This window comes from Miniopterus schreibersii, assembly GCF_964146895.1.
Source record: "Miniopterus schreibersii genome assembly, chromosome: 4".
Taxonomy (NCBI): domain Eukaryota; kingdom Metazoa; phylum Chordata; class Mammalia; order Chiroptera; family Miniopteridae; genus Miniopterus; species Miniopterus schreibersii.
The window spans coordinates 52729068-52756041 of record NC_138105.1 but is presented as its reverse complement, the minus strand read 5'-3'; the positions used below and the strand labels follow the sequence as shown (position 1 = coordinate 52756041).

The 26974-nt window shown below is 36.1% G+C and overlaps 1 protein-coding gene across 1 annotated transcript in view; it reads right to left on the bottom strand.

Moving 5' to 3' along the window:
• Positions 1-2056: 2056 nt before the first annotated feature.
• The window catches only part of GASK1B (golgi associated kinase 1B), a 43508-nt gene continuing 18590 nt past the window's right edge, over positions 2057-26974 (bottom strand). Inside the window, exons 4-5 of the mRNA XM_081136721.1 lie at positions 8340-8566; positions 2057-5466 (exon numbers count right to left, since the gene is read on the bottom strand). Coding sequence (XP_080992847.1) covers positions 5259-5466; positions 8340-8566 — 435 coding nt within the window. The 3' untranslated portion in view covers positions 2057-5258. The remainder of the gene's footprint in view (positions 5467-8339; positions 8567-26974) is intronic.

Genomic DNA, 26974 nt, shown 5'->3' with positions numbered 1-26974 from the left:
AGTGACTATCTGGAATCATTTGTATATCAGAGAGAAAAAAAAAAAAAAAACACAAAAAAACCTGGTAACTGATAATCTTTAAGAAAGGATTAAATGAAAATAAACTCAAAGCATTTCATTCTCTAGTTCGCTAAGTGAATGGTAGTGAATTTGGAATTGATGGGCTAAAAATATTAAAGTATTAGCAAGTAAATGATTCCTCAACTTTCATTGGCATCTCATTAAATCTTCTCCATTTTCATTGGTATCTCATTCAATATTTTATTTAAATAAAATTTAAATAATTGTAAATTAAGTTGAAATAGTTTTTTAATTATTTAACTAATTTTTCCAGAATGTAAGTTTTCACCTTTGTATAAAAGCAAAACATTTAAACACATTAGGTGAAGTCTTTCTAAAGTGTATAATATTATTTCCCACCTTCTTAAATATGCTGTAAATGAAAAGTTCTTAACCTGGAAGATCATAGACCTGAGAGGAAAGAGTTCCATGAATGATTGTCCAGGGATCCAAAAACCCTCTGAAATTATATGCAGAATTATGTAACCTGGTTGTACTTTTAATCAGCTCTTTGAAGTGGTTCAGAACTTACATAGCCAGCATATTTTTGATTAATCAGGATATTTATTATGAATATCTACTATTGGACCATGATACTAGAACACAGAGATGTCCTCAGGACATATTAAAATAAATAGGTCTATTTGTCCAGCCACAAAAATGACTCTAAATTGTCATTTTAAGCAGTAGTGTCAACAATAGATTAGAGATACAGTAAAATTCACTGTGAGTAAAAAATCCTAAGTTAGAATTTATTTCTAGACAGTCCTCAAAGAATTTCTTTCCTCAACTTTTTCCACAAATGCTATAAGTTAAAGTGTAATTATAGGTCTCAATTGATGATTAACACATTAAAAGTTACTTATTAATTTATACATTCACATTGCCCAGCACACAGCATGACACATAGTAGATTCTCAATCAACTGTGCAATGTGATTATAAAAGTTTCATAGTATGAGAAGCTTCCTTGTTTATTTCACTCCCTGCCAGTTCACAAAAAAGATGCCCTACAATTATTAATACACATAAATGTGTCTACGTTAGACCTTCGGGATTTATTAAACTAGTGTTTCTTATTTTATTTTTGTCGATAATGAAATCTCAGAGAAAGTTTTGGTTCTCTAACTTTCTAATCGGTTCCAACACTAAAGATTCTAAATCAATCATATGGCTAAATTCAGGCAAGTAACTGCCTCTTTAAGCCTCAGTTTCTTCATCCAGAAGACAAGGGTGTTGGGCAAGATGCTGATTGCATGGTATCATTCAGATCTTAAATTATGTAACTATGTTTTGAAATTTGATGAAGTAAAATTTTCAAAAATTTAAAATCATGACTCCCAAGCAAATAAAATTATATGACTCGCCAGTCAAAAGTGTATTAAGGCAAAACTTTCAAAAAGGTAAAACTGACTTCTAGGCAAACGTAAAATGAACCTATGTCAAAGATTTTATTCAAATAATTAATTAATGAGGGAATCAATAAAGTGGTAAAATCATTTGAATGAGTATTTCAAAAACTAATATTTATAGTCAATGTTAGGATAAGATTGCTTAACTACATATAAAACTGGTTAATGTCCAACAGGGTAATAAACTGTAAAGCCAGTAGGGTTATCATTTTCACCAGACAGAAATTATCTGCATCTCCATGGAATAAAAATCTATAAATTAACCTCTGCCCTACAACATTGTTAAATAGCCCATTCAACACAAAATTAAACCCAGTATTGCACTAAAAAAAACAAAAACACTCAAGAATCTCTTCTGGCTATTGCCAGGTGTCAGATAACTTTCTGACAAGTTGAATTATCTTTCATGAATGAAAGTTCTTAATTCTTGATGATATCATTTAGTTTTTAGAGAAAGTTCTCGATCATCTTATTTGACCCATGTATAGTTTCCAAAACGTATTTTCAGACGAGTGCTCTAAATGTGCTTTACTTTGTTCTGTGCTGGCTCAAGCATTAAAATTTCATAAGACAGTGTTTAGGTGACTCTACATCTAGGATATTTTATTTATTGATATAATGTAATGTATATTGAAAGTTACAATAGAAAAAGCAAGCTATTACACAAGTTCAGAGATGATAAATATTTTGAGCGTAAGTCTAAGACATTTTAAATTTCCAGAAATTCCACAGGTGCCTAATAAACTTAATAAATACGTATGCTATAAAGAAAACTGTAAACATAATTATAAGATTCGCCCAAAGCAAAGAAAGCCAAAATTATTCTCTTATAGTTTATGATATCTGATCATTAATTCCCATACTTCCTAAAACAATGCTTTATGTACACCAGAGAAAGTATAATATCACCAAGAATAATAATAAAATCAAATCTATGTCTACACAAATACAATCCAATAAAATTCTTGACTACTCAATCTTTCTTTTATCATGGTTCAAGGTAGCAAACATTCCTCTATACTTAACTTCTAAAAAGTAACCCATCTACAAAAGAAAATGAACCCATCTACAAAAGAAAAAGCCTGCATTTTTAATTTCTAAAATTTTATTACAGATTTTTAAGACACCATTTATTTTCATATCATCAGCTTAAAGAAAAACCACTTGAGAACAGCTTTTGTATGTCTGCCAAGGTAAATTGTTCTACTTTAAATTTATCAAGTTATAAATAAACCACATAACATGCTTATATGAAACAAACAACAGCATAATCAGAGTATATTTGAAAGGCACAGGATATTTTTATTGTTTCAGTAAGAGAAATGAAGAGCATTACTTATTAGAATTAAAAGCCTAGACTTCAGCTATCCATTATTCAAAAATAATACAGCATGAATTATTCACTGATTATAAAACAAAAGACACTGTTAAAAAAGCAACGATGACTAAAACTAACATGTGTCCCTGGAACTTTCATTTAATATTAAGCATTTTGGAATAACTGAAGGCAAATAAACAAAGCCAGGCCCATATGGGAAGACCGAGGTGCCCAAAAGCAGGTAGCTCGAGACATAAAATTAATGCCCACTTCTAAGAAGCCTGGAATTCCCACCACCAATATCACAACTTTGATGAAGATGATATAATTTATTAAAGGTCATATTAAAATGCAAATATACCACCTTGATAAGGCGTAAGGCAACTTGACAAAGAGTTATTTCAAGCCAGTGGCTCAGAGTAGAACCTGGGTCCTCAAACTTTTGTTAGGCCAATTTTTTCATTAATATAATGATTAATCAGAAGAAGAAGAAAAGGCCATCTGAAAAAGCCCAAATACAACAGGTAAAAGGGAAGACTCGGAGAGCCAAAGAGTACACTGAATGCGTGAGACCACAGGAAGGCTTTCAGGGCTGGAGAGCGAAGATCACTGAGGAGGATGGTCTGAAGGCCATCTCTCCAAAGGTTCGCCCAGTAAGTAAGGCTACTGAATAGTAGTACTTGAATACAAGCCTAAAAAAGTTATAATTAGATGATAAAATGATTTCCTTCTCCTTGGCCTATCTTCTCCTGTACTTAACATGTTATTTTAACATTTTGCCCCTAAACTTTTGTATAAATTAGAATGTATAGATATGTTCTTGTTATTGTTAAAAACATTCTTAAATTGTTTTACTATTATTAAAAAACATTCTTAAATTCTGTTTTTAAACTTTCAGGGAAAGGAAAAGTCAGTATATCAGCTTTTAAATAAGGGGTGGGTTATATGGGGATACGAGGGTAATGATAATTTGTTCAAGATTTGAAACCCCTATTTGAACACCTGTTATACATGATGACATGGGTCTCTTCAAAGGATATAAAGACCTAACACATGTGCCCAGCTGGGGTAGCTCAGCGGTTGAGCATCGACCTATGATCCAGGAGATGGCAGTTCGATTCCCCTGTCAGGGCACATGCCTGGGTTTCGGGTTTGATCCCCAGTGGGGGGCGTGCAGGAGGCAGCCGATCAATGACTCTCTCATCACTGATGTTTCTCTCTCTCTCTCCCTTCCTCTCTCTGAAATCAATAAAGATATTCTAAAAAAAAAAAAAAAAAAAAAAAATACCCAACACATGAATACTCTATGTTTACATCCTTCTACCTAGTTAAAAAGTTGGTAGAGGGAGTTTGGGGAGAATTAGTTAAGGCTTAATAATATCCAAATGTGCTATTCTATTTCTAGTCATGTGCTTTCTTTGAAGAGAAATTATCAAAATCAAGTTTTAATTTATTTTGTTCATATTTCTCATGCTGGAATAAGCCAAACAACATATTTAAACAGCGTCAACATCTGATCCTATTGTCAATATCTAGGCAATATCAATCAAATCAGTTTAAATATAATTACATATAACAAATTTGAATAAACCCAGTATTATTAATGAAATATACAGAAATTATAGTCCAACCCTTGTAAAAATGAAAAAAATTTTAAAAAGAACATCTATTTTTTTTAACTAAAAGGGGACTTTATAGGTACAGTTTCAAATAGGTAACTTCAAACCTTAAAATTGTAGAATTTCTAAGCCACTAGACATAAATTGGACCAAAATTGAGAGGGCAAAACTACTTAATGTATAAATTATCAGATCTGGATGGTTTCTACACTGAAAACAAAATAAATTTCTAAAAAGGAATGGAAAATGTGATTCTTGCTGCTCAGAATCACAGAAATGGCTAATTACTTACAGATACAATAGAATATAAACTGGTAGTTGTGCAAATAACTCACCATTTCTAGTTAGAATTATTGTAGGCACTGATGTATCTACAGATCATGTGCCTCAGTTTTCCAGTTAAGAGGTGCCTCTGGGTAAGTGCTGGGACTGCTCTGTTTTAACAATCAGCAACAAAAAGCCCCTTAAGATCCATTCCCATTAGTATTTGGTCAGACCAGTGAAAACGGCATAAAATATAATTTCTTAAAGGAGTCAATTTGTACTGTTCTATTAAACCACATGACAAGTGTTTTAACAAAGCTTGCTGGAATAATCATTGCAACCATTCTGTAGTCAGATGTTGAGACTCACGTGACAATGGTAGTAAAAAATATAAAGAAACATTTTTTGAGGAGTATGTTTTTTTAAGTTTTATAAGTCTACTTCTAGTGCTCAGGCCCATCATATATACTTGGTTAAATTCATTTATTTTATGTATTCGTTTCTCTGTCTGATTCTGAAAAGGAGTTGAGGTTTGTGTACTTGATTTAGAAACAAAACGCATAAATGTAGCCAGAAGATCCTTTTGTTATTCATTCATAGGCAGTACTTTGGCCCCATGGGCATTGATGTAGGTGAGAAGGATTTTGGCTCTTTGTTCTATTACATCGATAAGCTTTTCAATTCCTTGTCTACCCCCCTGACTCTCCCAATAAACTTTATCGAGAAACAGAGATTGAAGGAGTTTCTGCCGTAAGTGCTGGCTCTTCAAAACAGACACTGCAGATTCAGGAAACCTGCAAAAAATAAAATAATATTTCATTCTTAATAATTGTTTGGAAATATTATGCCTTACCCAACTGCTCTGCCTTTCATTACTCTGGCATAAATCACACTATCAAACAGTACCTTGAGAATCAAAACTTTTCTGTCACTTTCAAGCAGATACTTCTCCTAATAATAATATATTAGAATAATATTTTTCAAGAGAACTGAATTTTCTATGCCATTGAGAACTTAACATACCAACATTTGACTGAAGGTCATTATATGAAGGCAAAGAGAGGCACAGAATTTAAAAGGGCTCTGTTAGCCTGGCAAAAATACTTTCCTCAATCTTAAACTCTGTTTCACCCACAGACACCACTTGAATCTGTCAAGTAGAATAGTTTTCTCATAAGTGTCAACATGCAAGAAAATACAAGCATCAAAATGCCAACAACTTCGGTAAAGTTCTCTTCCTGAGTAGAAGTTGCATGACTAAATTTAATGTAAAATAAACCAAAATATATGTAGCAAGAAGAGAAAGGAATCATTCCAAAATGCTCAATGAAACAAGAAGTGCCCTTGATTCAGATTCTACCTGAGGAATTCTGAGGATCTGGGAGCATTTTATGAAACTGAAATACTAAATTGTTTTCAAATCAATGTAGTGAAACTCACATTTTAGAGCCAGGGCAGTCCACAAAGAACCATCTCTCTGGAAAACCCATGGCCAATTTAGAAGGGTCTTTACTGAATTACCTTAAGAGACTGCACTGTGCTCTTCATTCAGAAAGTATAAAGCCAGGGGTCTAGCACATGCATTATCTGAAGGACTTGGTAAAATTTCTGGTTCAAAATCATAAGTAATGTATGGGTGAATCACCAATTTGGCCTCTCTTGGCTTTTATTAAAATACTTTTGAAAGCACAGTAAGAATGTTGGGGTTTGATAATAATTCTCAAGTAAACTTAGCTGTTCCTTAAAAACTAAAACAAGAACATATACTTGTTTGAAGAGTATAGTATGCCAGAAGTTTCAGGACTTCTAGCACCTTTTCCAAATGTCAATGGAACAAGTTGAGGATGGCACTCGGGGCAGGAATACAAGGGATTCAGGTGCTCCTGCCCTTCAGATTTGCAGAAAGACCAAAGGCAGCAGAGCTGGATGTGCCTAATGAGTCCAAGTGAGTGTGGATTTAAATAATGCTGATAAAATGCTCTGAGCTCCTTGAAGACATGCACTATGTAATTTAGTGGCCATAGTATTAATTAAGCATTTTTGCTCTATGAAGTATTAACAACCCATGATTTAGAAATTCTATGGCCCTTCAACTAATCTAGCTGTGGCAGAATGTATAAGATAAAATTGTTTAAAATCATAGTTCTTTTCAGTGATAAATCCTTTTTGCAGAGGAAAACAAATTACCTGTTTTTGCATTACATTAATTAATAGTAGAATATTCTATGCCTAAATCTTGGTTAGCAAAGTTTTCATTTTTGCTTTTCAATGTGTGAATTACATATTCAAAAAAGATTTAACTTTGAACTCATAGCTCTTCATAATGTGTTTAAAATTCAATCTTCTTTAAAAGCATAAACAAAACAGTATTCATCCATATATAAATGGATGGGTTGTATTCTCCATGGACTCTTAATTCTAAGAGAAAATTTAGAGATAGGGATTTAAGAAGACCCATAATATCAACTCAGTAAGTGGTGCCTTAGGTTTGTAAATTTTCTACACATAAAATGCCCTTAGTTTACTTAAAAGAGAGAACATGCCATATCCACAAAGAGATGTGAAGAACAAGCATTAACAGAGCAAGATACGGCAAAAACTCACAAAACTGGGGCTCATGGAACTCTCACAGGAAAAGTACTGTCTCTAGTGTTGAAAGACACAGAGTTCACATTATCTAACCGTCAGTGCTGGGAAGAACTACTGAGATGTGCTTCAGAGTATTATTTACAAGAGTAGTAACAGCATGCACATGACAAGCTATTTCAGAGAATTATTGCACTTGGATTTGGAAAACCTGGGTTCTACCCTCAATTTTAGACTTGCTTATGTCTTTTCCAGCAGTCCTTAGCTTCATTTAACTGTTAATTATTTTACTAGTGTACCCCTTTATTTTCAAGTCTCAAACATACCCCAATTTCTTAGTCACTCTAATTTCTGACTAAGGTGGGAAGACAATGAAGAGTGGCTATAAGTGGAGCCTGCAATCTAGTCTCAGTCTCCATAGTGGGTGGAAAAGCTCAGACACTACAGCAGGGTTTCTGCCACTATTAAGTGTCTTGGTTTCCTTTATTTCCAATTAGAGGTCGGTTCAAGATATTTTTTCCATTATCTATGTCTACTAGAAGGATTTCCAAACGCTCAAAATCCCGCCTATCTCATTAAATAGCCTCTGTCCTTTTATACTGTGTTCTACTCACCAGATTGGCTCTAATTCTTCACCACATGCATAAAAGGAACTTGAGTTTGTTATGCCTTTGGACATCCTGCTTGTCAATATCCGCATGTCTGTCAGCTCCCCTGCTCCAGGCCCTAATAACAGAGCCTCTGCCACCTGCTTGTCCCTGCTCTGCCAGTTCCTATTCTAGAGATTCCTACATGCTTCCAACCTAATCCACATGGATTTGCACAGTGAGGGCCAAGCAACATGATGGATGTGAAACAGCAGGAGCTTTGTAGATTGCATTGGTTGGTGATGGTGACACCCTGGCTGCACTCTTGTTCTGTTCCACTTGGGTTTGTTTCCCTTTTCTGGGCCTCTATTCCCAGATGCCACAACCACAATTCACTTCAAGAGTAACAATCAATCAGACACAGGATATAAGTTTTCTCCAATCTTTACTACTTATTTAATATAAATCTGATGTTACTACATTTTCAAACTTACTCTTTGATGCCTTTTAACAATTTGAAGTTTAAGTTCTCTTCACTTCGGTCAAAGAAACCCTTGTTGTCTATAAAGACCAAATGCCTTGGGTCGTGCTTTCGCTGGATAATGTGTGCGAGAGACACAGAATCTTGGTTGTCACATTTCGGCATCAGTCCATTCTGTACGCAGGTATCTTCCTTTCGAGGTCTGAATCCACAGCAATTTGTATCTAGGCGATTATGAATCTGAAAATGGAAAACGAAAACAAAATCCAAGAGGCTGAGTAAAAACAAAACTTGGGAAAGTTAGAAGGTTTCCAAAGAACTGGTGCTCTCTAAATAGCTGACTTCCCAGAATCAAACAGGACCAGGCTCATTTAATTAAAGGCAACTGTCAGAATAAGTCCAAGGTTCATATCCTTCTGACTCGGCCATGGTTATAAACATTTCCAGCTTCTGCTAACAGCTCCATAGGCAGATCATCCAAGTTAGGCGTCTCCACCCTTAATATTCAAAGTTCCCACTGACATCACATGTTGATGCACAGCCAGAAGAATCTCTGACTCTACTCCGGACAGAACATAGAATCTGCTGTGCTTGTACATATTCAGAAGACTATATCTTGTTTTCTCCCTCAAGTTAGGTTATAGAAAACCTGAGTTATCTCAGTGGCTCTTAAAGTTTACAGCATCCCCTGACCTCTCTGGGCTTCAGTATTACTGTAGCTAACTTGAAATAACATAGAAAAAAATCTATGGAAAAGATGTGACATCCAATAATGATAACTAAAAGCACTACCTGTAAGGAACACACAGCTAGATTCTAAATAAGTGAACATTGGACTTACTGGGGTTTATTATGGGGAATAGGACTACTGCCATATAGAAGAGGGTAAATAGAGATATTAATTAGAAAAGGGAGAGTTGTGTAATTTCCCTTTCTTTGGAGCAAGGAAGGAAATAATGTTTATTAATCAGGGTAAATTAAAGCCTGGACTCAGGTATTAGATAAACATAAAGTCAAATCTCTGCTCTCACACTTGTTAGCTCTATGACCTTGTATAAACTCCTTTACATCACTGACTCTCAATTTAATTACCTGTATAGTAGAAATGATACTATTCAACTTGCACAGTTAGTGGGAAAATTAGTGGACATGTCTGTACACCCTCTAGCCCTGACCCAGGCATCTAGAAGATACTCAAGAAATGAAAACGGTTATTACTATTGTTGACATACACAGGTACACACTATGAAGTGATTTAGCTCAAAACAAGGCAAAAGGCTTCCAAGGCTAAAGATAATTTCTCCAATTTAATGAAGGAAACCCAAGCCTCAGAGGGGTTAAATAATCTGCTCTGGGTAAAATATTAGTTAGTAGCAAAGTTAAGATTTAGCCACAGTTGTGTTTGTCTCTAAAACTCCATGATTTTCCTCCAGTCTGTCTTGCTGAATAGTTTAAGGCTAGTCGAAGATTGCACATATATTCATGATTCAAAACCTGACTAGACAAAGACAGTCACTTTTATCTTTTGGCACTAAGCTCCCATCCTTTCTTCCTCTCCTGTGTTTTTGCATATCCTGTAGGGCTGGCCACTATAGGAGCCCAGTTGCTAAGAAACGAATGCAGCAATAGTACTAAAATTGAGCCTACTTTGAAATGATCATTCATTAATTCATCCAACAAAAGCTTATTAAATATCTTCTACCGTGCATCAGTGGGCTAGGCACCAAGGCAAATGCTAGCCATGGCCAGTACCTGCCACCACCACTACTACAGCATACTTTAGGAACTGAGCAAATGGTCTTCCTCTCTATTTTCTGCATGTAAGTGGATTTTGTATCAAATAGCATATTTTCAGAAGCAGATATAAGAGAAGTTAGCCTAAGGAAATTTTCTGTGAAGTTTATGTAAAACCAGTTACGTGGGGTAAGAGTGGTCAGTGAGCCTCAAAGGTTTTGGGCTGTTCAGAGGGCAGACAGAAACAACCTATAGATAAGGGAGGCCTCTGCCAGTATTGGTTCCAGGCAGCTGATCTCTCAGGGCCATATGTCTAATCAATGGTTTATCCAAAAGGTCACAAGGCTGACTCTGGAAAACAGGAAGTTCCCACTGGTTAAGGTGCATTCGTTTGACGTGAAGACAGGAAAGTTTCCTAAAAATGAGCAAGAGTGCCCCAAGCAAATCATTCTAGTTAAACAGAAAAAGAATAGATTAGAAACTATTAGAAAAATTTATTGAGCCATTTCTATCCCATTTCATTCAATTTATGTAGTACCTTGACTGCCTTTGAATATAAGAAAAACCAAATATATACAGAGTTTGCAAATTACTTGAGATAAGAGGGTCAGGGAGAACATGAACAACAACTCCTCTAGAAGCTGCTTCCCATCCATTCTCCCTTTTAAAATATACATAATAGTTAATAATTCTCAAAGAATTTCTATACCATTTTCCCTCATTTTCATGTTTATATTCAGTTATAATGACATTGCATGTGTGTGGGGGGGAATAAATCTTAGTTAGTTTTGTTGGTGTTGTTAACCCTCGCCTGAGGATATTTTTCCATTGGTTTTTAGAGAGAGTGAAAGGGGGTGGAGAGAAAGGGAGCGAGAGAAACATTGATGTGAGAGAGATACATCAATCAGTTGCCTCCCACATGCACCCTAACCAGGGCCAGGGATCGAACATGCAAGCCAGGTATGTGCCCTTGACTAGGAATCAAACCCGAGACCCTTCAGTGTACAGGCCGGTGCTCTAACCACTGAGCAACACTGGCCAGGGCAATCCTGCTTCATTTTGACTATACCGTCAAGGTCTGTTATGTTGGATATACGCGCTTAGAACTTAACCCTTAAGGACAAATCTACCAACCCCTTCCTAAATACTGCTCTGAACCCTAAGCTCTTTCTTCATTATTGATTTCATAGTAGTGGGGAAACGACTAACACATATACAGCTGCAGTTCTGCTGTTTCTACAACACAGCCATGTGAGTCATATATATTAATGTTAAATAACAAGCACATTAGAGTTGAGGCCCTAACTTTCAGTGCTTCTGTAAATATTATACTTTTCTATTTTTAAACTACATAAAAAGCATTAAAAATTAGAGGTGGAAAGACCGACTTAGGTCATCTTTTTATTGCCTTCCCAACATTACATTGTTTCCTACAGAGTGTTTTTAAAGGGCTTCATCTGATCTAATTCTGAATCACTCAACAGTCTGTGATGATTTCACCACTTCCTTGACAGACCGTTGGGCCATTTAAATCTAAGCAACCTTATTATTGAAAAAGGACGTGTGTGTTCAACTTAGCTTCTCTTTCAGAAAATGTTGACCACTCCTTTAATCATGTCTACGCATGTACCTGGTGGGTATGTTCACAAGTACTGATCGTGTGTGTGTGTGTGTGTGTGCACCTACAGATACAGCATTGAATTCAAATCTGGGATTTATTTGTTTTCTCATCAACCAGCTATAGTGAATTATGTCTTTGTATTATTGACCTTATCTAGCAAGGGCTTAAATAGCTCTTAAATCTTGTTCCCCAGTACTTTCAGTATTTTGTTTACAGTTTTCCTTTTGAATTCACATTAATTTCCCCAAAATAATTTAACCACAAGACCATAACCCATTCCCTAAAATTCAGCACCATTTTCCTTAGTATTTAACTTAGTTACATACTGAATATATTCCTGCTTACTTTTAAGAGAGCTTACCTATTTTTTAAAGCCTAATAAAGCATACTCCAGATAGCTATGCATCTATAATATGTTTTTAATACACTTGTTTAGTGAACACATTAAAACTACTACTTCGTTTAACTATAGCATGATTAGCACTGTAGTTCACACCTAAGGGTCTATGTTCTTAGTTAATTATCCTACAAAGATTATTTGAGAGTAACTTTTGTCTGTGAAGCAATTGTGAGTGCTGAGCATCATTACTGCAGTTTAGAGAGTTACATGTACTCACTCTCTAAAACAAGGATAATCTTTTGCAAAATTGATCTACTGAATCTGAAAATTACTGCCAACCATCATTTTCCATAAAATTACTCTCTGCTCTTTTAGGAAAATATATCTTTTCAATGTTTACCTAACTAAAATTATACTCAGAAAAATCCAGGTGTTCCAGCGAAATTTTTTGTTGGTCAGATATTTTTAGATATATTGCCTTTTTCTAAAGTTTCTATTTAAATTCCATTTTCCTTTGGTAGTGTTAGTTTTGCTCATAGGAGAAAGTATCTCTGAGTGACTTATGTTATGCTTATAGTGCCTAAACACGGATGCCTCTACTGCACTGACTAGCTCTCCACAGCCCCTCATAAATCTACAGCTACCCCAATGACTTTCCACCCTTTTGCACACCACCCATTCTAGTGTGTCTTCAAAAAGTGGGTCTATCAAAGCAATTGTGGTAGTTTCTTCATATGTTCTTTTTTTCCTCAAGACAATGTAATTAAATGATTAGCTTCAGGCAATGCCTGAACAAAGGCAATACAAAATTCTAAAAGTGTTGCTAATATTAATAATGAAAAACATAATAGCAGTCATTTATTCACTGTTTAGTATATGCCGGGAACTGTACACTTAATGCTTTATGTGTACTATTTCACTTAATCCTCATAGAAAGCTTAAGGTGCTACCTTACAGGTACTACCAATAGTGCCATTTGACAAATGAGAAAACTGAGGCAAAAAAGACTAGGTGACTGACCCCAGGTACCTGAGCTCATAAGTGACAGAACTCAGGATTCTAACCCAAATGCCTATGGCTTCAAAGTCCATGCTCTTATCCATCCTGATTGTATCCCTCACATGTGGCCTCCAAGGTAGTTCTGCAAAAAGGCAAGTGTATTTGCATAGAATGTTAAATGATACATTAAATAAATACTGGTTATAAGGTTTCAGCAGAAATAGAAAGAACTTCAGTATAAAAGAAAGACTCATGAAGGCGAAGATATTACAGTTGGGTTTTAAGAGACAGGCAGTATTAACTAAAAAAAACAGGCAAAGGTAAGTAATCTAAAGACATGTTTAGAGAAACTAGTCCTTCTCAAACTTTCGTGAAAGATCGGGCATTATTTTGTTTTTCTTTCCCCCAGCTCCACAATCTATATGGACTATTGCTTTGTCGAATGAATGAATGAATGAATGAATGAATGAATGAATGAATGAATGAATGAATAAAAATTACTAGAGAAATAAAATACAAAATACCAATATTTTGTTAGATTTCTGAGCTAATCGTGGACTGGTAGGAACTGGCACAGGTCCCTGAATCACACTTTGAGTTAACACAGTACAAGACCGCCAACGAGGGTAAGGGGACCGTGGAGGCAGGTCATCAGAGCAAAATGTGCATAAGAATATTTGCCTATAACAGAAAGATAAACAGCTGGCGTGTCCACAGGCTTCACTCTCATCTCATGTAGAGCTGGAAGAAAGGGAATAGGCAAGGGAGCAGGATATCAGGTGAAAACGTTCAAGGAGTGAAAACTGAAGGGAACCAAGGCCAAACGTAGTTGGAAGATGAAGAGGGAGTTAAATGAAGGTGTTCTTCTTAACATAGATTTTAAATTGCACTTATCCAAATATTTTTCTCATTCAATTATTTTAGTTAAACTGAAACTGCATAATTTTTCAACCTCTGTTTTTCTACACTTCTTTAAGGGCCCGAGCGAGAATGAATCTGTGTGTGTGTGTGTGTGTGTGTGTGTGTGTGTGTGTGTGTTTCCTGTCTGGTAAAACAGTATTTTAGGATTCTTACCATCTATTTTCAAGCTATTTCTTTTTGCCATTTAAAAACTTCATCTTTGCAAAAATTGTTTGCATTTGTACAGAGAAATTTTAAAGTATGCGATAAAACATGTAATGAGTGGAATTTAAAAATTCACCATAATAACTCATCCAGTGCCTGTTACACAGTAGGTACTTAATAAATGTTTATTATTGAAAGAACTCTGCTGAAAGTTGATATTCACTTTGTGTTTGGATCTTTACAAAGCTCCTCCAAAATACTGTCTTTTATTGGAACAAATTAAATAAACTGAGTAATGGTGGCATATTAAGACATGGGTCTTTTTAAAGTAGCATCTAGTGAATGGAGTTGGAAAATAAATAGGAAGGGAGCAAACAATGGAACAGCCTGTGCTTGTCATTTGCTCTTGGTTGGCTTCTTTATGTGGGTTTAATTTCAGTAACCATGAACCATGAACTCATATCCCACAGTGAGTCCACCATAACACCTTGCATGTAATAGGCTTTGATAAATACACAATAAGCAGATATGACAGAAAAAATAATAGGACATTTTCTCTATAATTAGACTTTCTTCTGGAATTTTCCTCTGAAAACCAGTTATCTCATGGAACATCTCATTTGTTTTTAGAAAATGCATGGAGGAAAAAAATGTATTTCCAGCAGTTACCTTATTTCAAAAAGGCAAATAAACAGTGAGACTCACTACCATTATCAGCACCACCCTAGGTACAGAGTAACACAAAAACATATGGACTTATTTATTTATCTGCTAATAACTCACAATGGAAAATTCTTCTGCATGAATTTGCCTTGACTGTGTATGGTTGCCATGGTATCAGTGGCCCTGGGGCTGCATCCCTGTAGTCTAGGGAATGTGTGAAGGTAGACCAGATCACAGAGAAGGGCAACTTTCAGACAAATCCCACAATCTCCATGGACCTTGTTAATGCAGACCTAGCCTCTTACTTTGGGAGCTACACAAAACAAGTGTCTCACCAGCCTGCACCTGTGTCACTTGGGAACTCTCACCACATAAAATAATATATTTCATTTTTGTTCTGTGCTGCCATGGTAACAGGTCCCTGTTAAATTAGTATGCAGGCAAATGTGACTAGCAGAGCAGTTGATGAATGATGAGAAAAGTAAAAATAGCTTCCAATAGGCTATTTAATGTTAAATAAATAGGCTCCCTTGGGCCTCTGCCTCTGTACAAAGCAGTCATTGCCCTATAGCATGGATACTCTCGAATTCCACCTCTAAAAATAACTATCAATGTGCACCAATTCAATGCAGAATGTCTAGTTTCTTCCACATCACTGACTCATAAGTAAAAACATAACTGCTTCTTTATGCATAAGTAAAAACATTTTAATGTTACAATATATTTAAATCCATTTCTATAGATGCAGTGTTTAGAATCCATATACTGCACCTCTGAATAAGTATCAGAAGTCAAGCATCATTCTTCCACAGAGAGATTCTTGAGTTGCCAGGCAAGTGACAATCTATTTTTAGAGAAAGAAATTCATGTTCTATAATTTGCACAAGCAGAGCTGCATGAAAACAGCCTCTGCCAAAGGCACACCCACCTTCCTATAAAGATTTATAAAAAGCACTCAGACTAAGAAAAACAATAATTTATATATTTTATGAAATTCTGACCTATAGAATGGATTTATATTAAGCAAATAAATTTAAAACAGGTATAAAGTAACCTAATATAAGTAAAATTTTTAAATGATTTCTTTCAATGAAATGAAACACAATTTGTAATGATTTAACATTAGATAGGGTTGTAAATAAGCTTACATCCAAGGGAACACTGTCATTGAAATCATTTCCCTTGCTTAACTTGACTTATATTAAGTTTTAGAATTCTTATAGAATTTCTATCAAATTTATCTTCCCCTATAATATAGTATTTTATTACAAGGAAATTGACAAAAATAAGTAAAGATAAACTAAATGATTATACTGAAACACAATTCTAATTGTGGTGACAAAGATTCTTGGCTTGATCAAAATTCAGTCAGGCTCCTGCAGCCTTCTAGGCCTATCTGTAAGCTTCCTTATAAAAGCTAGCTTTAGCAAGAACCCCACTATCAGTTTAACCAGAAAGTGCTCCCCACCCCCCACCCTCTCCACCCCCTGTCCTTGATATCTGATCACTGTCAAAATCTGATCAGGTTCCTCATCTTCCATCCCACCCCCCACCTAACCCCCAGTGACCCTGACCTGTCTTCAGCAAAAATCTTGTTCGGCCAGTTTACCCAGACATTCCCTTACCCTTGATGTTTCCTCTTAGAAATTTTCCATCCACTGACCCCCCTACTCTGCTCCTTGCTATAAATTCCCTCTTGCATACGCTGTATTCAGGGTTGAGCCCAATCTCTCTCAACCTCTGTAAAATCCCATTGCAGTGGTTCCTATACCCATCTCCATGGTCCTGAGTAAAGTCTGCCTTACCATCTTTAACAAGTGTCATTCAATCTTTTCTTTAGCTGTACTTAACACAGTCTACTGTACCTATCCAAAAGCTATTTGAACGCATAATTTTTTTATGGAAATCAGTTCTCTTTATAAAAATGTAATTAATTCTATCAATTCTCTGGTTATTTCAAAATAAATACTGCTTGAGAGCAGAATGATGGTGCCATGGACTGGGGAGTGGGGGAAATGGGCAATGTTGGGGAAAGTGTAGAAACTTCCAGTTACAAGATAAGCAAGTTCTGAGGACCAGGCAGTAGTTAATAATACTGCACCGTATATTTGAAATTTGCTAATAGAGTAGGTCTTAGGCATGCTCATGCACACGCACATGCACACCCACCCGCGTGCGTGCACACACACACAGAAGGTGACTATGTGAGGTAACCGATGTGCTAATTAGCTTGATTGTGGTAAATATTTCACAAGGTATATGTACATTAAATCATCACATTGTACACTTTAAATATATACAATTGTATTTGTCAATTATACCTCAATAAAGGTGGGAAAAAGAAAATAAATTCTGCTTTACTAAATTAAACTTTTTCAAAGATTATTTTTATATGTACATATAGAACTTCCCATTTGAAATAGATTTCTTGCTATGCTCCCTAGGTTAGCAAATAGCTACAAAATAAAGCCCTGTTTCAACATTATTACAGAAATAGTTTTGAATACATTAACCCCTGAAAGGGTCACAGAAAAGCCATTGTCCCAAACAGTCCCATTCAATTTGACCATAAATAGTAATAATTCTTTTGAAATTCCATATACTCTTAGTCATTCGTCTGTGTCCCTAAACAACAACTTGAACATAGTTGGGAAGAGCATGGAATTACTAGAACCCTTATGAACCAGCTCTTACTTAACCATCTCTGAATCTACTTCATTGGGCAAAATGAACCATACATCTTTTAAAAATAATTACATACAAAATATATATTGAGTCAGATGAATATCAGCCTGCACTCTCAGGTGTTCCTATAGAAATACTATTGGGTTAATTTTTCCATGGTTTTCTTATTTGGTTCCTGGCAGATTTATCAGGTCAAATCTTAGGCCTCCTGTTTAAACCTCAGTCAAACCTCAGCCAACCTCAGTGAAGATTACTTTTAAATTGTCTGTGGTTCAATGGCATAGAATTAGGGGGAAAGTCAATCCCAAAAGCTAGCTCAAACAATGCATTAAACAATTTTTAAATATCTAAATGTTATTTATGAAATCACACAGACTTCCTCAAATCTCTGATCTCTCTAGCCCAGCTATGTATAGAATAAAATTTAGGATTGAAGCATACTACGTATGATCGATTTTAGCACAGGATAAAAAATTCATGAGAAGAATTGAAATAAGCAAAAATGACAGAGAATTAAATAACATATGCTGTAATTTTGATTAATTATTAAATTAGAATTGACCCAGAAATGTTCAGTTGATTGTCACTTGGCAATATGAGGTTTATGAATATAAGTTATTTGACCAGACATTTCCCCCGCTCTGATTCAGACTGGTACAAGACAACCTATTGTCAATAAATTTCCTAGCCCATGTTTTATACTAATGAGGCCTTAGCATAATCAATGCCAGAATAAATGGGAATTAATACTAGACAGTAAGTATAAAGAATATACAGGGTGGGGGGGGAAGTAGGTTTACAGTTGTAAGTACACAAAACACAAAGTTTATTCTTGTATTATTATTTATTAATTATTGCATTTTCCATACAAACAACTATAAACCTACTTTTCCTCCACCCTGTATAAAATTCTAAAGGCTTTTAATTTGGAAGCAGACATATGAGGAGTCTATATGCTTCTTAACAGGAAGGATATGTTTTGAAACAGAGAACTTTTGAATTGGACCAGGATCCAGAGAAATATGGTCTTGTAGAGGCCAGGTAGCTAACAAGCTATGCCTTTGTGACAAACCAGGGTCAGTGTGGCTAGACAACTTTTTCTCTTCAAAGCTGCATCCTTGAAAAATCAAATAAATAACTGAAATTCTGTGAAGTGAGAAAATGTGGCCTCTAAAAGTCAGGTCTCCACTAGAGAAATGGTGTCAAAGCTCAAAAGAGAGACTCATAGGTTAATGCCTTTGTATTTACTTTCTCCATCCTGTCATATTCTTGCAGAGAATTTTTAGCAGCAGAAATACATTCCATTAAGGGCCATAAAAAGTGAAACTATTTGTCTTTTGAAGTATAGGCCAGTATAATTCTACTGTTGGTTTCTTAATCTCCCCAAGATTTTGAGAAGGTTTAACTTCTCAGAAAGAAGGTACAGTCTGGCAGGTCAATTTCTGCAGGAGAGATTTTACAGACTTCTTAGATCAGACTCTCTTTGGAAGGGAGGATTCTGAAGGAGCCAGCATATGTAAATGGGATGCACTTTATGAACAGTCAAAGTGGAACTGATTCTGTGGATCAGCCAAGAGGACATCTGGGAAGGAACTGCTCTGAGAAATAAGAGGACAATAGTTCCCAGGCATGAAAATGACATCGTGTCAGATTCAAGAACCAAGTCACAAAATGTCAAACAATGACTGAGGTCCACAGATTGACTGGGAATTGTCTAGATAGAACACAGAAATCTCTCAATTCAAGTTTGTTGAATTTAACTAAATCCCCTAAGCAGTATCCTGTATGTTTATAATTCCTAATTTTGTTTATAAAGTAAAATGAAAAGTACTAAGCTATGCTAACAGGAAAAGTAGAACAAATGATTATAAAGCAAGCTATTTAAATAAAACACCTATGCAACCAAGAAAAGCCTTTCACATGATGCTGAAGTGGTCAAAAGCAATGAATAAATGCTCTGTGGTATTTGTCACATTAAGATTCTGGTTCCAATCTAAGGGAAACTTCTTGGCTTCTCCCTTGTAGACCTATGTTCTCAGGAATAGACCCCCATAATATCCACCTCCCACTACACCCCTATTACTGGTATCACAAAACCACAGCCTGGCTAGAACTTGGCCCTTCCTAACTGTTAAAATATGAGTAATTGTTTAAAATAAGGGTAACAAGTTACATAAAAAGGTAAATGATCAATTGTATTTAGAATATATGTCCTAAAAAAAACACAGACATCTGCTTATTATGCATGTAAAATGACTTTTAAATTGGCTGAAAGGATGCATACTAATCTCATGAGAATGATAGCCTTTAGGGAGAAAATGCAAGAGCAACATGAAGAGAGGGTCAAAAGGGACTTGAACTTATTTTTAATGTATTTATATTTTTAAAGTAAATACTGAAAGCAAGTATGCAAAAGGAACAAGGACAGGATAATTCTAGAATGTGGAAACATGATATTTGTTATGTTAGTCTTTGTTCTGTGGAATTTTGTTTTTAGTGTCTCAACAAAGGGTATGAAAACCTTGAGGAACAGAATCTGAAAATAAAATCCCAACCAGCTTCCCAAATTCTGTAGGCTGAGAACCCTGCAGTTAACAAAGAGCTCCTCCATCTATCTATGCAAAAATGACAGCCACTCACCTCAACCTGACCTAAACAGCATGGCCATCGAAACTGCCTCACATGATCTCATGTATTCCTAATGCTACAATGAGCAGCTCTGCAATACAGAAAATTCAAAAAGATCTCCATGATCCCTACCACTAAAGACCTGAAGTATCTAGAGATGTAAAAAAAAAATCACAGGAGTGTACACATATAAATACAATGAATTCAAATTCTTATAAATGGGGTGGTTCTAGATGATAACTGGGCTATCTATTGAGTATTGCTATCTGTCAGTGTCTTAGTCCATTTGGCTGCTATAACAAGTACCACATACTGGCCAGCTTATGAACAACAAACATATATTCCTCACAGCTCTGGAGGCTGGAAGTCTGAGATCAGGGTGCCAGCACAGGCCTGTTCTGGTGACATCCCTCTCCTGGGTTGTAGGATTCCCACTGTGTCCTCACATAAGGAAGAGACTAGGGAGCTTTGCTGGGCTTCTTTCATAAAGGCACTTAGCCCACTCATGAAGGCTCCGTCCTCGTGACCTAATCACCTCCTAAAGGCCCACCTCCTATCTGGTACCCTGGATTGATATGCCTCCTTCTGTCCGAGCACCTGCCTGTAAATGGTTTTCCTCACTGACCTCTGAAAGTTGGAGGGGAGATCACTAAGCAGTAGGTATAAGAGGAGGGAATACGTAGAAGACCCTCATAATCTCTCATGGTGGCCACAGTTGGAATCTTTCTTTGCCTAGTATGTAGAATATTCCTGCAGAAACAAATGTTCTTTATTGAAAAGTAATATTTCCTCTTGTTTTGATTATAGTTAGTTGGAATTTTTACTTTAACTATTATACATTAAATGGAAAAATGACACACAGAATAAAAAGGGGGTGAGGACAGGTCAAACATTAACACCTATTAATCTAATTCATTATATTCAGTAATTAAGTCATTAGAAGCCAGGCTAGAGTGAGAAGAGTTAACCGAACAGAGACAACTGTAGGGGGAAAGCCATACCAATTCATATTTGCTTGTTGAGTTTATGAACATAAGTTTATTACTCACAGTCATCTGAGAAAAAGACTTCCTTCATAGGACAGGAAGTTTCCATGAGAATCATCTTTCCCAATCTGAACATGTTCACACTTTCGGCCCTTGCTTAGAATCCCTCTCTCTGAAACTCTCTGTCTCTGGTATTCACCTGATTTCTATACCAAATGTCACATTCGAAGTCCACATTTTCTTACCTCCCATTCCACAAGAACAAATATCATCCTATGTGTGTGTATAGGAAGCTAAACTTAGCTCAGCTATGACATCTGTTACATTCTGCTGTGATGATCTATCTTTTCAATTAGATTGCACCACTCTTGAGGGCAGGGATATGGTCTCATCCATCTTTTTATCACCAACACTAAACCCTAATTGTCTAGAAGGAAAGAGCTCAAAACACATCTGCCAAGTCTAAGTGAAAAGAGGTAACTTAGCTTGCTGACGGTGGAAGCAAACATCTCCCACGATACATCTCTGTTGGTCCCCTTCTCTGTAAAAACCCCTTAATTTCTCATTAAATAAACAGTTATTCTTAGAAAATATAAGTGTAGTAAGAACTCAGTTAAACAGTAAAAATTTTAAATAGTTTTTATTCATTGGATTTTTCATTTCTAAATTTCTACTTATCTTTTTTTATTTCTTACCACAAGTACACTTTCATGTCTTTCACCTTTAATGTTTTTAAATTTTTTTTTTTTAGGATAATTTTTTTTTTTAAATACGTCTTTATTGATTTCAGAGAGAGGAAGGGAGAGAGGGAGAGAGATAGAAACATCAATGAGAAAGTCATTGATCGGCTGCCTCCTGCACGCCCCCTGCTGGGGATCAAGCCCTCAACCTGGGCATGTGTCCTGGCTGGGAATCGAACCGCAATCTCCTGGATCCTAGGCTGATGCTCGAGCACTGAATCACGCCAGCCGGGCTAATGTTTTTAACTTAACATTTTGTATTTAACATAACTAGGTAGTTTTCTTTGATTAAAAAAAAAAAAAAAAAAAAAAAAAGCATGCCCCAAGAAACTGACATTTTCAGACATTCTGATGCTAATTGAAAGTTTTCAAAGTTGAATAAGACAGGGACTGCCTTTGAGAGATTCATGGCTTAATAAAGAAAACAGACTAGTCAAAAATAATTAATACTTAATATGCTAAGATCTACAATATAAGTAAGAAATACTAAGAGTAGAAAAAAATAAAAATGATTTGGGAATGACACAATTTAATGAATAAAAATAATGATTAAGTACCTTATTGAATTCTTATATTGACATTTACCTCTACTATTATTTCTAGATGATCAATTTCCTAATTAATATCTAATATTCACTAAGCACCTACTATGTACTAGGCATGTTCTAAATCCTTTATGTGTATAAAATTTAATCCTCTCAATTGTCCTCTACACAAACAATATTATTATTCCTAATTTTACAGATAAGGAAACTGAGGTAGAGAGGTGTTAAGTAACTTCTCAACGTTAAAAATTTTGTATTTGCCCAGCAGGTGTGGCTCAGTGGTTGAGCATTGACGTAGGATCCAGGAGATCACAGTTCGATTCCTGGTCAGGGCACATGCCCAGCTTGGGGGCTCGATCCCCAGTAGGGGAATTGCAGGAGGCAGCCGATCAATGACTCTCTCATCAATGTTTCTATAACTCTCTCTCCCTCTCCCTTCCTCTCTCTGAAATCAATACAGATATATTTTTTTAAAAAACAAAAAAGAAAATATATTTTTTTTAAAATTCTTATTGGCAGTTGGGATTCAAATTTAGCCGGCTCGCTCCAGAACCTTAGTTTCTAACCATTATATAGACTATCTCTGAGATCGAAAGGCAAGATTTCTACATCTTAAATCTTTTCCTGTTATTTTATATGAGCTTTTGAAAGAAATTTGACCAAACCTTGGAAACTCAAATGCTCTCTAAATACTACTCTTTGTCATCCTAATGGAGGTCAACATTGTGTACGAAGCTCACACCCCCACACTTGATGAATAAAAGGTTACTTGTGCCTCCATTACATTTTACAGATCCAGTAAAATGGCATAGCCTTTGTGAATGTAGATTTGTTAATTGGGTAAAACAAAAAGAATGTTGTGTACAGAAAAGTCAACAACTGGATTCTGTATTCTCTCGCCCTTGCTGAAGCATCATAGAACAAGTAATTTTAGTTAGCTTCAGGCATAGCTTTTCTAAGATTTTTCACAAAATCATTCAATATACTCCAGTACATTCCCAAACACCATTTAAATAAGGCATATATTGACTTTAAAATAAAAACGTCAGTGAAATTAATGAAAAGGATTATTATATAAAAGATAGCTACTTGTTATGGTACTCACGAAAAAGGAACTAAGTTTATTTATTCATTTATTTGCTCAGTCTACATCTCTATAAACAGTATACGATGGTAAATATAATCATTAAAAAGATCAATTAAGATAAGATTTATTAAAAATGTAAAATTTCTCTGGAGTAAAATCTACTATGAGTAGTCAAAAGAAAAACAACAATGTGAGAAAAGTTATTTGAGACATATAGGATTGATAAATACAAATTTTCATAATATACAAAATGTTTTTATAAATCAATAATGTTATAAAAGGGCGATGATTTGCATACACAATTCACAAAAAAAGAAATGCAAATAATCGATATTTGAAAATATGCATATCCTCAATCTCACTCATAATGAAAGAACTGGAAATATAAACAAGACCTCACTACTCTCCATAAAATTAGCCAAAACTTCAATTAGTTTTCCACTTCCCAAAATTGGTAAGAAAGAGGGATACAGGCACCCTTATACTTTACTGGTGAAATTATAAAATGCTGCAACAGCTAAAGGAAATTAGCCTTTTGTCCATTGCACAGTGGGAAGCAAATAAATGTTAGATAAATGAATAAATGTAAGTCCATTCTCAGAGATACCATCCTCATACATATCATTTGATATACTTTTGTAAATAGTAAGCAAATTAAGTCTTAATAATCAAATTAATTTCTGGCAATTAGATTCAGTGCTTTTTAACCAGAGCCAAAATTAGGAACTCTAATCTTGGTATCATAACTTCAACAGGTTCAGTAAAGTCTTGCAGAGATCTCATCCTCATAGATGATCAAAATCGAGAAAGTTTTCACTCCCACCCCCAACCCTTCTCCAGGTAGAAGGGACAAGAGGGTCGACTACACAAAGAACTGGCCTCGCAACAGAATCAGTTCCTACAGAGTAGCAGCAGCCTGACGTCCAATATCTCAAGCCAAAGGTGACCTTGGCTCAGAGTGTGCACGGATTGGAGGGTCATCCAAGCAACAAATGACAAAGCCTGGCCTAAGACAAAACATAAACTATGCCTAAAAGGTAGATTTGGGTGACACCAAGGATACCACTAAATGGATGTGTGAGTATAGATCACAAAGCACCTAGGTAACTTCCAAATTTTTGACTTGGAAAAGTAGATGATAATGGTACCTCCCCCATAAAATGAATAGAGAGATGTTCAGAAGTTTGTCTCTCAAGCCAGAACTCCTGTGTTTGACTCTAAGTTCTACTGCATACCAGCTATGTGACTCTGCCCAAGTTACTTCATTTCTCTTTGCCTAGACTTCCTCAAATCTAAAATAAGACTAATAATAGTGTCTACTTCATGGGGTTGACATGCAGATTAAATAAGTTAATATCTTAGTGCTTAGTATCAAGTGCTTAGGGCAGTGCCAGGAACATAGTAAGTGTTATATGATTGTTAGATTATTAATAGTATCAGTTTAAGAATTTGAAATATGCATCTATCTTTGTTGAAATTTATAATAATAACTCATGTGCCCATATGTGTCCTCAAGCCCACAATGATGATAGAAGCTGCAGATGTGCTCAGAAGGAGACTGGCTCACCTGGAACCTGTTCCTGCTCAGTCAGGGTAATGAACGGAGAGTTACAAAATGAACACGCATCTTGTGAAAACAGCTCTCTTATATCCATGAGCTATTATATCTCTTTCAGGCAGAATGCATCACCGCTCCCCTAAATAACTGCTTAAGGCAAATGGTATATTTAGGATGCCCTAAAAATCATATGAATATTGCCATTCCCGTGTCCCTCCTCACGTTCTGCCTGCCCTCTCTTCCTTTGCAGTCTACAGTGCCACTCAAACTCTCCCTCCTTCACTATCTTATGGCAAATGCTCTCCTTCTTTTGACCGCATAACAATAAGGACATATTATTTCAGCCAGCCATTCTTACATGAATCTATATTTTTGTTTTATGCACCATATTTTTCAAACTAAATATTTTTTTTAAAAGATCAAACTTGGAGTGGGGCAGTGGGGATACAGTCTTATACTGCTTTGCTGCCCCCGTGGTTGTTTTCTGTAGTATAATGCACAGTAGATGTTGAATATGAATAAATACATATTCATTGGCTGAATGATATTTGTAGCTTTCCTCAATGATAAAGACAAAGGGTGGGATGAGATTTAGTTGAAGATCCCAGAATTAAAACAAATATCACTAGAGACAACTTCTAAAAGGGTTTGCCCTCTATTCAGCACAGGTTAGCTCTTACGTTCATCAGCTACAAACCTCAAGGTCATCCCTTTCTCATGGACGTCACCACCAGGTGCATAGCTTTCCCCTCCCTAGTCGTCATCTTTAGAACTTTAACATCCATACTGCCCACTCCCCAAACATCTGGCCACATCGTGACTGCCTTTTCCAACTTAACCCTAGAACTCTTCATTCATTCTTTATTGCTAATACATTTTTATCACACTGACTTCTTCTGGTAACCGAAGAATAATTTGGCAGTTGTTATTACAATAGTGGTTAAAAATACAAAACCTAGAGCTAGTCAAACCTGCTGAAATCTCTATTTGGGAACTTACTTACTATTTAACACCAAGCAAGTTAGGTAACTGTTGAGAGAAAATTCTCCATGGTATTTCTGTACATCTTATACCAGGTTTTACTCTGCACTATCTCTACAAGTATGTTAGTATAGCAAACAGCCTTGGAAAACACAAAGGGTATCTCCCCTAGGAAGGAAGACAGGTTTGTTTCCTGACCAAGACAATAAAGATACTGTCTCCCACTGGGGCAGGTTTTAAGCAGGTTTGCTAGCAGCCTCCTATAAGATTGGGGGTTTCCTAAACTTAGAGCTCTCAGCAGTGACACAGCCCCACTATATGCAGCATTCACCAGGGCCACTTTGTATCACCCCAATGGCACTTGAGGGGCAACGGACCATGAAGCTCCTGCACCTGCTATGCCGTGAGTAATGAGGTCACTTGGGTTTGGCTCAGGAGTCTTTTGTTTCTGCTAGCATCCATGAACATGGGGCTGGCTGACTTGTTAGCCTGCAAGACGGGTAAGATCTCAGGCCTGTCACAGTTCTTTAACCCCTTTATGCCTCGGCTTCCCTACCTGTAAAATGGAGAGGGTGCTTAGAGCCAGCCTGAGCCTTGCAGCTGGACCCTTCAGCAGTATCTGGTGACTTGACTGCCTCCTTGCCAAACCAAATGTCATGCTTTCCAGCTCCGCTCTCTCTGGTGGCTCTGCGGCACTGACACCATAAGTCATTCTCTCCTTGAAAGTTTCGAATCCCTAGACTGTGACTCTGAACTAAATTTGTTTTCTTCCTACGTTTTTCTCTCTCTTTAGTTCCTTCCTGAAATGTCACATACACAAAAGGAGAATGTTTTGCAAATGTCTAAGATAGTCTTAAATTTCCACGAAATACTAATTAACAACACAACAGAAAATCAGTGTTGTTGTTTTTTAATGGAGACAGGAAAAAGCAGAAATCGGAATGAGGGGGTGGACCAAGTCATGGGATCTTTATCAAAAGGAGTTAAGAGTTATAAGAAACCTATAAAATGTCGAG